The 13,554-nt window shown below is 45.6% G+C and overlaps 1 protein-coding gene across 8 annotated transcripts in view; it reads right to left on the bottom strand.

Annotated features, from left to right (window-relative positions):
• Positions 1–13,554, bottom strand: part of LOC115117041 (receptor-type tyrosine-protein phosphatase S-like) — a 141,619-nt gene that overhangs the window by 28,260 nt on the left and 99,805 nt on the right. For 7 of the 8 annotated variants that reach the window (XM_065013626.1, XM_065013625.1, XM_065013629.1 and 4 more), the window contains 4 exons: positions 11,714–11,915; positions 11,233–11,369; positions 10,967–11,111; positions 2,234–2,328 (listed from right to left, as the gene is read on the bottom strand). In XM_065013626.1, coding sequence (XP_064869698.1) covers positions 2,234–2,328; positions 10,967–11,111; positions 11,233–11,369; positions 11,714–11,915 — 579 coding nt within the window. Of the gene's footprint in view, positions 1–2,233; positions 2,329–4,309; positions 4,967–5,129; positions 5,248–5,540; positions 5,568–6,650; positions 6,845–6,988; positions 7,310–10,966; positions 11,112–11,232; positions 11,370–11,713; positions 11,916–13,554 lie in introns of all 8 variants that reach the window. The other variant, XM_065013631.1, reaches the window with a different exon arrangement.

Genomic DNA, 13,554 nt, shown 5'->3' with positions numbered 1-13,554 from the left:
TCCCTCCATTCTACTGGCTAATGTACAGTCACTTGATAATAAGATGGATGACCTCCGATCGCGGATTTGCTACCAACAGGACCCTCTTGACTGGAATATTCTCTGCTTTTCTGAAACATGGCTTTCGGACCAGATACACCCAATGGCTATCCAACGAACTAACCACCTCCGTCACCGGCTACATTAGGACATGCATCGGCGACGTTGTCCCCACATTAAAGGTTTGCTGCTTCCTCAATCAAAAGCCCTGGATTAACACTGAGGTTGGTGCTAAGATAAAGGACAGGGCTACTGGACACAGGGCTTTCGCAGACAACCCTGAGGCTACAGCTGAGCACAGGAACAAATACAAGAGGTCCCGCCATGACCGTCACAGAGTCATCAAACGTGCAAAAGGACAATATAGGAATAAGGTGGAATCATATTACGTACACAGGCTCTGATGCCCACCAAGTGGCAGTGGCTACAGTCCATTACGGATTACAAAGGAAGACCCAGCCGTGATCTATCCAACAATGCCTATCCACCAGACGAACTCAATGCATTTTATGCACGCTTCGACAATAACAACACCGTGCCGTGCATGAGTGCCTCCACCGACCCAGAGGACTGTGTGATCTCGCTGATCTCAGAGCAGGCCGAGAGCTTCAAGTTCCTCGGTATCCACACCACTAAGGTCTTAAAATGGTCCACACACACAGTCGTGAAGAAGGCAGGACAGCGCCTCTTCCCCCTCAGGAGGTTGAAAAGGTTTGGCATGGGCCCCCAGATCCTCAAAGTTCTACAGCTGCACCATTGAAAGCATCTTGACTGGCTGCATCACTGCTTGGTATGGCAACAGCACCGTCCTCGATCGCATGGCGCTACAGAGGGCGGTGTGAAAGGAAGGCCCGGAAAATCGTTAAAGACGCTAGCCCTTCAAGCCATAGATTGTTGTCACTGCTTCCGCACAGCATCAAGTCTGACAGCAACAGGCTCCTGAACAGCCCCGAAGCCATAAGACTGCTAAATAGCTAACAAAATGGCTACACAGACTATATGAGTTGACCCTTGTATTTTAGTCACTATGCTCACTCAAAGGACTCTACACACTCACAGGACTCTACACACTCACAGGACTCTACACACTCACGCACACTGGCACTCCAACACACACTTAATTTGCACATACATTTATACTGACACACACACCACACATACGCTGCTGCTACTCTGTTTATGATATATCCTGATGCCTAGTCACCTCACCCCTATACATATCTACCTCTATCACTCCAGTGTCCCTGTCACCTTACCCCTATACATATCTACCTCCATCACTCCAGTATCCCTGTCACCTTACCCCTATACATATCTACCTCCATCACTCCAGTATCCCTGTCTCCTTACCCCTATACATATCTACCTCTATCACTCCAGTATCCCTGTCTCCTTACCCCTATACATATCTACCTCTATCACTCCAGTATCCCTGTACCCCACATATCTACCTCCATCACCCTATCCGTGTCACATATCTACCTCCATCACTCCAGTATCCCTGTCACCTTACCCCTATACATATCTACCTCCATCACTCTAGTATCCCTGTCACCTTACCCCTATACATATCTACCTCCATCACTCCAGTATCCCTGTCACCTTACCCCTATACATATCTACCTCCATCACTCCAGTATCCCTGTCACCTTACCCCTATACATATCTACCTCCATCACTCCAGTATCCGTGTCACCTTACCCCTATACATATCTACCTCCATCACTCCAGTATCCTGTCACCTTACCCTATACATATCACCTCCATCACTCCCCCTATACATATCTACCTCCATCACTCCAGTATCCGTGTCACCTTACCCCTATACATATCTACCTCCATCACTCCAGTATCCCTGTCACCTTACCCCTATACATATCTACCTCCATCACTCCAGTATCCGTGTCACCTTACCCCTATACATATCTACCTCCATCACTCTAGTATCCCTGCACATTGTATATATGATATTGAAACTTAACCAGTATATACATTACTTACTTCTTGTTTTTTTATTTTTTTTATTTCTTGTATGTTTTTATTTTATTTCTCATGATATTTTGAATACTACATTGGTTATTGCATTGTTGGGTTTAGAGCTTGCAAGAAAGGCATTTCACTTTACACGTGTACTTGACATTAAAACGTATACATATGTACACACACAGTTGTTTACACAAGCACACACACTCACAGTGAAGTGGTAGGGGTAGGGGCTCTCAGGGAACTCCCAGGTCAGGAGAACACTCGTCTTGGTCGCCAGGTTCACTGAGAAATTCCTCGGGACATCTGATTGGAAGACGGGAAAACAGACACATGGTCAGTGTCAGTATAGACCACCCCATTCACATGTCTTGTCTGTCCTTAACCCTTTGTGGAGAAGCTACCAACCTATTCTAGTAGGTTCTATAACAAAGGATCCTAATTCCTAAAATAAGATTAAGAAGAATTATACAGTGATGTCATACATCTCAAGATTATTCAGGAAGTACATATATGGGCACTGAGTAGCAAAGAAGAGTGAATAGAATTGAAGAGATAGGAACAGTTGGCTCCGTTGTGCCTTGTTCATCCTCCTCTTTATGATGACATAATCTGTGTAATCCCACTTTATCTCGTTCTAGCCTAATTCGCTCCGGTATATTTCCGGAACAGAACACACAGAATATTTAACTGCCAAACAACCCTCTTCTCAAGGGTCACTGTGAAGTGGATGGGGGGATGTTAGACAGTCAAAGCAAGGTCATCTTTAGACTGCGGTGTGCCATTCAACCTCTCCACTCCTCTGCTTCCACCATGTAGATCTGTTAGTCGGTGATGGAGGGCAGGTGCAGGTCTTTACACATGGTGATAGTGGGAACAGCAGATGAAGGTTTGGAGGAAGAGTAGGAGGTGGTGAAGAGGGTGGATTGATTGATCAGAGTGAAGGGAGATCAACAGAACTGAAGAATGTGTTTGGTTCGTGGTGAAGTGCCTACTGGGGAGTGTGAGGGCTACAAAACATGTTAACAGCATGTCAACAAAGGTTGGAACAGGTTAGGGCAAACCAAAAGGAGGTAAAAGCTTACCTTTAGAAACAAACCATGTGTATTAAACAAAAGCCTCGTTCAGTCAGCCAAGGAACCAGGGCTCAACACTTACCTCACTGTTCACAACCAGTCTGGCTTTTCTACTGACTTTTACCTGTGGGTGTGAGAGCGTGTTCTCCATACATTCAATCATGTGGCATTCAGTCAGTTTTCCTTGGAGGTGAGGAGTAGGTGTGGAGTAGGTGAGGGAGGAGGTGGTGGGTGTGTGGAAGAGACTAGGATTTGCAGTTTTTTCCAGTGGACTCGTTTTCAACCCCTCTGTGGGTGAAAGTTTACCCTTATAACTGGCCCAGAGTCAGCTTTGCATTTTGGACTGTGATATTCAAGGTTCAGATTAAAATTGAAAAACTCTGACTCTAGACCAGTGTTTAGAGTGAATAGGGGCATTTCTCTGGAGCCCTGTGCCAGGCCCCAGGCCAGCCCTACCTGACTCTAGACCAGTGTTTAGAGTGAATAGGGGCATTTCTCCGGAGGCCTGTGCCAGGCCCCAGGCCAGCCCTACCTGACTCTAGACCAGTGTTTAGAGTGAATAGGGGCATTTCTCTGGAGCCCTGTGCCAGGCCCCAGGCCAGCCCTACCTGACTCTAGACCAGTGTTTAGAGTGAATAGGGGCATTTCTCCGGAGGCCTGTGCCAGGCCCCAGGCCAGCCCTACCTGACTCTAGACCAGTGTTTAGAGTGAATAGGGGCATTTCTCTGGAGCCCTGTGCCAGGCCCCAGGCCAGCCCTACCTGACTCTAGACCAGTGTTTAGAGTGAATAGGGCATTTCTCTGGAGCCCTGTGCCAGGCCCCAGGCCAGCCCTACCTGACTCTAGACCAGTGTTTAGAGTGAATAGGGCATTTCTCTGGAGCCCTATGCCAGGCCCCAGGCCAGCCCTACCTGACTCTAGACCAGTGTTTAGAGTGAATAGGGCATTTCTCTGGAGCCCTATGCCAGGCCCCAGGCCAGCCCTACCTGACTCTAGACCAGTGTTTAGAGTGAATAGGGCATTTCTCTGGAGCCCTATGCCAGGCCCCAGGCCAGCCCTACCTGACTCTAGACCAGTGTTTAGAGTGAATAGGGCATTTCTCTGGAGCCCTATGCCAGGCCCCAGGCCAGCCCTACCTGACTCTAGACCAGTGTTTAGAGTGTATAGGGGCATTTCTCTGGAGCCCTATGCCAGGCCCCAGGCCAGCCCTACCTGTCTCGAAGGCCAGTGTGCGATACAGCAGCGGGGGACTGAACGGGCCGGGACCTACGCTGGTGTGGGCACACATCTGCACCTCGTACCCGGTGTTGTGGTTCAGGCCCAGAATGGTGTAGCTGGACTCAATGGCTGGGAGCGTGATCTGGCGAGGGGGTCCCAGAGGGTCAATGCCCAGAGGGTCAATGCCCAGAGGGTTAAGACCCCCTGCTTCCCGATAAGCTATTGTGTATTCGGTGATCACACCGTTTCGTTCGCTTGGCACAGGGGGCAGCCAGGAGAACTGGAGCGAACAGCAGGTGGCGTTAATGTATTCTGAGATTTGAGGGTAACTCCTGGGTGGGTACTCAGGCATCTCGAGTTCCTCCCGTGCCTCGTCTCCGTACCCTGACCGGCTTTTGGCGGAAAGGGTAACGACATAAGTCAACCCTGGAATTACGTCTGTGAGTGTGTACATTCGCTCCCTGGCCGAAAACTCCACCGTAGTGTCCAGGGTTGCATTCTTCAGCCCAAATTGTAACCGAAAACCCTGGATCTGAACTTCAGACCCTTTGGCCCCTGGACCGGAGTCTGACATCCCAGTTGGGGGCCCCCATCTCACCACCATGGAGGGTTCAGACCCTGGGCGCACCGAAAGGGAGGGGGCATCAGGCACTGCAGGCAAGAGGAGGGAGAGGCACAGACATGTCAGTTCGGCATTGTGCCTTTGAAACATTCATATATTGTATGTCTAATATGCTATTGTGTGTATATTGTGTGTATATTGTGTGTGTATTGTGTGTGCATTTGTTAGTGATCTTATGTGTGCAATGCTTACCAATCCCCGGTGTCTGCACCACTCTGACTTTACTGTGTGTTCCATCCCCTTTAGTGGTGTAAGCCGCCACAGACACAGAGTACCACATCTCAGGCTTCAGACCCCCCACCATCATCTCCTACAGGGTCACACACACACAAGATACTTTTTCAGCTTAGCCTTATAAACCTCTCTCTCCTCTTCCCTCTCCCTTCCTCCCTGGTCCTCCATTTCTCCCCCTATCTCTACTAAACCATCACATAGTATGAACTCACTCTGTCCTATTACTTTACATAGAGACGTTACAAACTGACTGTCTCTCAGATAGATGGCATCTCCTAATGAGGAGTTCATAGCTTACTTATGCAATGTACAGCATAACCACTACCACTGTAGGTTCAGTTTAATACTGACAGAATGATCCATACTCACATATTCAGTAGTGTCATCCTCCACAAACTGATCCCACGGTTAGACCCGGAGGGGAGAGAGAGAGGGAGGAGAGTGAATGAGTCGAGAGAAGAGATTAGATAAAGGAGGATGAAATAGGAGCGTAGTGGGAGGCAATGCTCCCTCAATTGTTTTTGCCACTGAGCAAATTTCAGGGCTGCTGAGCGCAAATGTTGTGAAGATTCTGTGCAACGTTTACTATGAACACTGATGCTGTACCTGCTATTATTGAGTGTTTTAACAGTGGCCAAGAAACCACTTTACAAAACAAAATGCATTATTATTCCCCATACCATTATTACAGAGAATCTATGAAATGATGCTACCCTCTGCCTACAGTATTGGCTTCTTAGCTTATTCAAGTCTGTCTCAAAATACAATACTGCCCCTTTAAGACAGGAAGAAAGCTTTTCAAAGATGTCTAGAAATGTTCATGTTTTGTGCTCTTATAGGAAGCAATCACTTCCACATTTCTGACTATAAATGAGCTATAACTGGGCTAATAACTCGCTAACTAGTAAATAATATGACCAAATGTGGACACATGGCTACATGCAGCCCTCACTTTGATCTCAAAACAAGCGCATAATAATCACGACCCCTCATGCTGTAAAACAGTCCAGTTCAAATGTAATGGTTCAATTCAATGTATGGCAATGGTCTATTTGCATATAGGCCTACTGCAGCTCTGATTGGTTATGGTGCACGGGCCTGTCGTGCCTGTCAATGCAATAGAAGCCTATAGTGTTAACTAAACGGGAAAAACTCTAGAAAGTTGAGTGCAGTTAAATGTCGTGCTTCTCTGCACGTGCTGATATTTCTTCTGCTCCGGCAGTGCTGGGGGCCCTGCGTGCTGCATATGCACACAGCTTAGAGGGAACATTGGTGGGAGGTGATGTGTACTGCAAAGACCCAGTGAGATAAATGATTGGCTTCACTTTAACTGAACAATGACCTGCAGAGGTGTGATAGCTGTCAAATATATATGTTATCTTTGAAAGTACATATGTACGTGACTGTTGAGAAGATATTCAAATGAAATATTTTTTACGGAAAATGTAAATAAGCTAAATAAGAAGGTGATGACCTCACCTGGCTGTCGTCCAATAGCAGGTCTTTGATTCGGGGAAGGCTGCGTGTTGAGCCACTCTCCACACGAGCATAGTGCACCTGGTAACCACGGATCTGACCTTGGCGTTGCCTTGGCAACACAGATCGCCAGGTGACCCTAAGGGCAGTGGAGTTGAAGGGCCGGACCTCCACCTGCCGAGGGGCCGCACCCGGCACTAAGGAACACACACATACACACGTTTCTCAATCAACGCATCGATCAGCTAATCTAGAACTTCAGCCATCCATCTACCCTGCTTCAAACATTCTCGTCTCAAGCTTGTTTGATATCTCTCTGACACAAACACACACTCACTCACCGTCGTGGTCTGTGCGGCAGAGCAGGGCTGGACTCTCTGGTCCGGACCCCTCGGTAGTGAAGGCTGCCAGGCTAACGCGGTACCAGGTCCACTTTTCCAGCCCCTCCACCACTGCCTGCCCCTGCTCTGGGGGGATGGGAGGCACCTTCATCTCTGGACCCTGACCTTTGACCTCGGCCCCAGACACCACTTGTTGGTAGCGCAGCACATAAGCAGTCAGTGCGCCATTTTGGGTCTCAGTGGGAGGCGGTGTCCAACTTACCCTCAGGGAGGTGGAGCTGGGGCTGTCACAGGACATGCCCAGGGGAGCAGCCGAGGGCTCTGATTGGATGAGGGTCAGGATAAGGAAGTGGGCAAGGCCAGGGGAGTTTCGAACGCAGTGAAGAAATAGAAAGGGAGAGCAAAGAGACAATGGCGGAAAGAGGGTGAAAAACCAAAGCCAAAACAAAAGGATAGAAGAAAAAGGAAATACAAATAAAAAAAGGAAAACTAAATTAAAAGAGAAGGCCTCTAAATACAAACAAACATGACTCAGCTGAACACAGAAGACAAAAGCTTCGACACAGAAGACAAGGGCTTCGACACAGAAGACAACGGCTTCAACATAGCAGTTCAATACAGAACACAAGGGCTTCAACACAAAAGACAAAGCTTTATGGAGGAAGAAAGGAATTAATCATGTTAGCTAGGTAATGAGATAAAGGACAACTTAATTACTGCCCAGGAGGATGTGTAACTGATACCAGATGATTGGCTTTCACCTGTCTGCTCTGACCAATGGCAGCACAGTGATTTACGACTGGGAAGAGGGCCAGAGAGACACAGCTCTGCTTAGTTTTGCTTGGCTGGATAAGAACAGAGCTATACTGTAGATCAGGGATGGGTAACTGCCTCTATACTGTAGATCAGGGATGGGTAACTGCCTCTATACTGTAGATCAGGGATGGGTAACTGCCACTATACTGTAGATCAGGGATGGGTAACTGCCGCTATACTGTAGATCAGGGATGGGTAACTGCCACTATACTGTAGATCAGGGATGGGTAACTGCCACTATACTGTAGATCAGGGATGGGTAACTGCCACTACACTGTAGATCAGGGATGGGTAACTGCCACTATACTGTAGATCAGGGATGGGTAACTGCCACTATACTGTAGATCAGGGATGGTTAACTGCCCGCGGATACATTTCCAAAACCATAAAAAACGGTAGAAACATTTGGGGGGGGCGACGACACAACAACTTGCTGTGTAGAGTTAGAATAGTAGAATACACCAGGTGACATTTGGTTGTGCATCAGCAGTTTTTCTCTTGTTATGTCACTCACTGACAGTCACTCAATTGGCCATGTCAGAAAACATTTTTTAGACGAGTAAGTTAGTCGAACAGCCAGTAAACTTTTAGTATTCATGGTGATTTATTGACCAGGGGGCCCCCATTGATTTTGTTAGTCACTCTCACTCAGATATCATATTAAAACTGCAAACATTCCTCCCTACCCTATTGCAGGAAATGTACTCTAAAACATGTTTTTTTTCTCTCCACTGTCAAGATGGGGGGTTGCTAAAACATTATTTTGCCAAGGGCCCCCAATAGGGTAGGGCCTACTCTGACAACATGTGTGTGGGTATGGAAGTGCATATGCAGACCCGCAAACTACTGCGGCCCCCTATGATGAGTTGAGATTTTTTGTGGCCCTCACTCCATCAAAGTTGCCCATCCCTGCTGTGGATACTATGTAGAGCTTTGCAGTCTATCCTCCATCTTGCTACCAAGGTTTCCTTCCTTGACATTCTCAGTGGAATGTAATAATTGTGTTGGAACTTTGCCAAACTCTTTATATATTTTAGTAATGCTTCGTAGCCCTTTCCTGCAGTCAACGACCAAAAGCGAATGTTATTCATGTTTTCATAATTTCATAATTAATAAAGATGATGTTTTTTAAAGATGAATATCCGGTGTTACTATGTCAAACAGTTTAGTTATATGTCAGTCTTCTGTGATGTATTTGAAGTGTAATATTGGGACGCAAACTCAAAATATAATACATTACAACTTTATATCTGACATCATACACGTCTTCTTTTGTTGAAGCCCATAACCATGTGTGTGAGGTGGATACTTTTGCTTCAATTTAGATTTGTTTAAGACTACCAAGAATCACTCTGTGCAACCCTGATTTAGCCAGCTGCAGTACAAGTTTAAACTGCCCAATCGAATTTCTTAAAATTGGGTTTGTGGATTGGATATTTCAAATGTCATATAAAAATGTGGAGAGCAAGATTTGAGGCAGCTGAAACTAAAACCAAAACCAAATTCTTTCATTAACGTTGACCTCATGCAATTTCAGAGAGGAACTACGAGATAGAATGAGAGACAAGGCAGTGGACGGAGGGACAGAAGAACAGCAAGGATAAGAGACACAACCAGGCACTGTCTGAGATGCGTGCCTGTCCTTCCCACCCGTAGCCATCACATAAGACCTTCTTACCATGCAACAACCACCATTCAAACAAAATGTCAACCAAACAAAGGTTCAGAGGAAAAGATATGTGCATGAATATGTTCATCATTCATGGATTTGTGAATCTGACAGTCTGACACTTCAGCTGCACAGTCCCAGTACCAGTGGCCTGAGGGAACAATCACGATGTGCACCCAAGCCTAGTGATTGCATGCAAACCGTGCTAAGCTAACTGTGAAATGCATTCTGCTCCATGAAATGAAATTGTTATCTGCCACATTCAGTCACTCCCTAGCCTGCCACCCAGGTGTCTCACCTCCATGTGTAGGTCAAGCATAACACGGGGCATCCAGCTAGCCAAATAACATGTTCAAAGTTGCAGAAAGTTTCTGTTGGTGAATATACAGGTAACTGCCAAAATAAAGGAAACACCAGCCTAAAGCATCTCAAAAGGGCGTTGGGCCTCCACGATCCAGAACAGCTTCACTGCACCATGGCATAGATTCTACTATTGTCTGGAACTCTATTAGAAGGATGCGACACCATTCTTCCATGAGAAATTCCATCATTTAGTATTTTGTTGATGGTGGTGGAAAATGCTGTCTCAAGCGCCGTTCCAGAATCTCCCATAAGTGTTTAATTGGGTTTAGATCTGGTGACTGAGATGGTCATGGCATATGGTTTACATCGTTTTCATGCTCATCAAACCATTCAGTGACCACTTGTGCCCTGTGGATGGGGGCATAGTCATCCTATGGGGGCATAGCTATGGTAGCCAAAATAATGTCCATAATAATGGCTTACCCAGCATTTCTACATGAGCCTAAGCATGATGGGATGTCAATTGATTAATTAACTCAGGAACCACACCTGTGTGGAAGCACCTGCTTTCAATATACTTTGTATCCCTCATTTACTCAAGTGTTTCCTTTATTTTGGCAGTTAGCTGTACGTCCAATGCATATTATATGGTGTCCATTTTTCCCAGGTAACAAATATTAAAAAGTAATACTGTACCTTTACACCAGTCTCCGTTGGATACAGGCCTATTAGTTTGATTTGGTCTTAGACTCCGACTGACCAGCACATACCTCCAATAAAGCCTCGAAAATAATTTCATCCTGATGACCTTTGACCTGTGACGGTGAGCTTCTTGAACTGGAGAAAAAGGGTACTTTGACCCACCTTGAAGTAAAGGAAACTGTGAAGGACTGAATAAAATGAAACAGCAGCCTTATCCGATCTGTATATCCATGACTTTTCACTGTGTGAGAAAACTGTGAAAGTTCAAATAAACTGTTGGTGTGCTAAACATCAGGTACACTCTGAATACATAGAAGATAGATGCAGGGATGGATGGATGAGTGAACAAGATAAATGAATAGATGAGTGGACAAGATGGATGAGTGTGTAGACGACTCCTGGGGATCAGTGAGCTGTGAGGGATACAAGTACATCACACTGTAACGTTACACAGTGTGTGTTTGCAGGTGTGACAGAGGGAAACCTACTGGCTTGTGCTGTCCTCTGGACCAGCTCGTTGGTAAAGGCTCCGATGCCTTTGTTAGAAATGGCAGCCAGGGAGAAGGAGTACTCCGTGTTAGCCCTCAGACCCTCCACTGTGTACGAAGCCCTGGGCCCAAATGTCAACTTCTCCTGTTAGAGACGGAGAAGGGGGGGAGAGAACGTGAATAAAAGAAAGAAAGAACTGGATTATCTTATAAATGGACTTTATCACCTTAATGAAATCTACTTAGTATGGAAGAAAAAGTCTGACCAGGCTGCCGAACTTGACAGGTTTGTAGAGCAGTTCGTAGTTGACGATGCCCTCCTTGATGTAGGACGGTTCCCAGGTCAGCTCTATACTGGTCTCCGTCACCTTGCCCACCTTGAACTTTCCTGGCTGCCCTGGAACTAAAGGGGATAGAAGAGGAGACAGGACAAGAGTTAGAACTCACCTCTCCAGCATCCAGTCAGTTAGTAGCTTCTAGACTCTTCTATTCATCCTTTATTTAAACAGACAAATCCCATTCCAGCCCTGTAGTTCTACAAAAGATGTGTGTCACTGACCTTAAACAGTACTGAAGCACTTTGACATGAACCGGGTCAGAAAAGGGAACAAACCCACAGACACAGACACACACACACTAACCCACACACACACTAAACCACAGACACACTAACCCACAGACACACTAACCCACAGACACACTAACCCACACACACACACACACACACACACACACACACACACTGACCTCCGGGCAGCACTTTGACATGGACAGGATCAGAAAAGGGTCCGTCTCCCACAGATGTAAAGGCCAGGACTCTGACAGTGTATGTTTCAGAGGGTACCAGGCTCTGGATGGAGGTGATGGTGCTGTCCTGAACATTATGGATCTGCCACAGACTCATGGGCTGAGATGGGTCCATGGTGTAGTACACCCGGTAACCTTTCACCTGGAGGGAGCGACGGAGGAACAGAAGCAGGGGGGAGCCACAGAGAGAGACAGTTAGACGATGGAGAGAAACTCCTTTCTGCTGTTTTCTATAATTAGCCTTTCATTGTCTGGTCTCATAGACTTGTTTGAGCTTGGAAGCTATTATATATTGTGACATCAATGCCCAGAACAAATTATACTGGACTGGACCTATATGCCGTTGAGCTAGATAAAAATTGCATTCGCTTGGAGGTTGAACTATCATTACCGTTATCATTAAATAACTGAATTACCTTTGACCCTTTCTTTACCTGAAGACCACTATAGTCCATGGTTAAAACTGTCATATGTTTTATGATGCACTGCCCCATCTCCACGCCTTGTTGTGATTACTGTTGTTTATGATGACTCTATTAGGACACGCCTTGTTGTGATTACTGTTGTTTATAATGACTCTATTAGGACACGCCTTGTTGTGATTACTGTTGTTTATGATGACTCTATTAGGACACGCCTTGTTGTGATTACTGTTGTTTATGATGACTCTATTAGGACACGCCTTGTTGTGATTACTGTTGTTTATGATGACTCTATTAGGACACGCCTTGTTGTGATTACTGTTGTTTATGATGACTCTATTAGACACGCCTTGTTGTGATTACTGTTGTTTATGATGACTCTATTAGGACACGCCTTGTTGTGATTACTGTTGTTTATGATGACTCTATTAGGACACGCCTTGTTGTGATTACTGTTGTTTATGATGACTCTATTAGGACACGCCTTGTTGTGATTACTGTTGTTTATGATGACTCTATTAGGACACGCCTTGTTGTGATTACTGTTGTTTATGATGACTATTAGGACACGCCTTGTTGTGATTACTGTTGTTTATGATGACTCTATTAGGACACGCCTTGTTGTGATTACTGTTGTTTATGATGACTCTATTAGGACATGCCTTGTTGTGATTACTGTTGTTTATGATGACTCCATTAGGACACGCCTTGTTGTGATTACTGTTGTTTATGATGACTCTATTAGGACATGCCTTGTTGTGATTACTGTTGTTTATGATGACTCTATTAGGACACGCCTTGTTGTGATTACTGTTGTTTATGATGACTCTATTAGGACATGCCTTGTTGTGATTACTGTTGTTTATGATGACTCCATTAGGACACGCCTTGTTGTGATTACTGTTGTTTATGATGACTCTATTAGGACATGCCTTGTTGTGATTACTGTTGTTTATGATGACTCCATTAGGACACGCCTTGTTGTGATTACTGTTGTTTATGATGACTCTATTAGGACATGCCTTGTTGTGATTGGCTACCCATCCACATTGCTCCGTCCAAACTGACGGTTCTTCTCTACGATGGTCGATAGAGCAGCGGATTTCAATTCAGGGTGAGTCGCCAGGCAACCATCATGCAGCGTATTATGTTTAGACTGCCCAGGGACAACAGAGGAAAATGGGATGTTTATCTAACTAACTCAGTTATTATTGCGCCTCAGTGTTGTCTCTGTCAGAGATGTTGATCACTGTTTATTATCCCTGTCTTGGCCATTTATTCTCTTCTGATAACATTCTAATTAATACATTCATACATTTACAGATTAATAACATAATACATTATAAATAAATGAAGTAG

This window comes from Oncorhynchus nerka, linkage group LG9b (genome assembly GCF_034236695.1).
Source record: "Oncorhynchus nerka isolate Pitt River linkage group LG9b, Oner_Uvic_2.0, whole genome shotgun sequence".
Taxonomy (NCBI): domain Eukaryota; kingdom Metazoa; phylum Chordata; class Actinopteri; order Salmoniformes; family Salmonidae; genus Oncorhynchus; species Oncorhynchus nerka.
The sequence above is the reverse complement of the archived record's forward strand: the minus strand, read 5'-3'. Positions and strand labels throughout refer to the sequence as shown.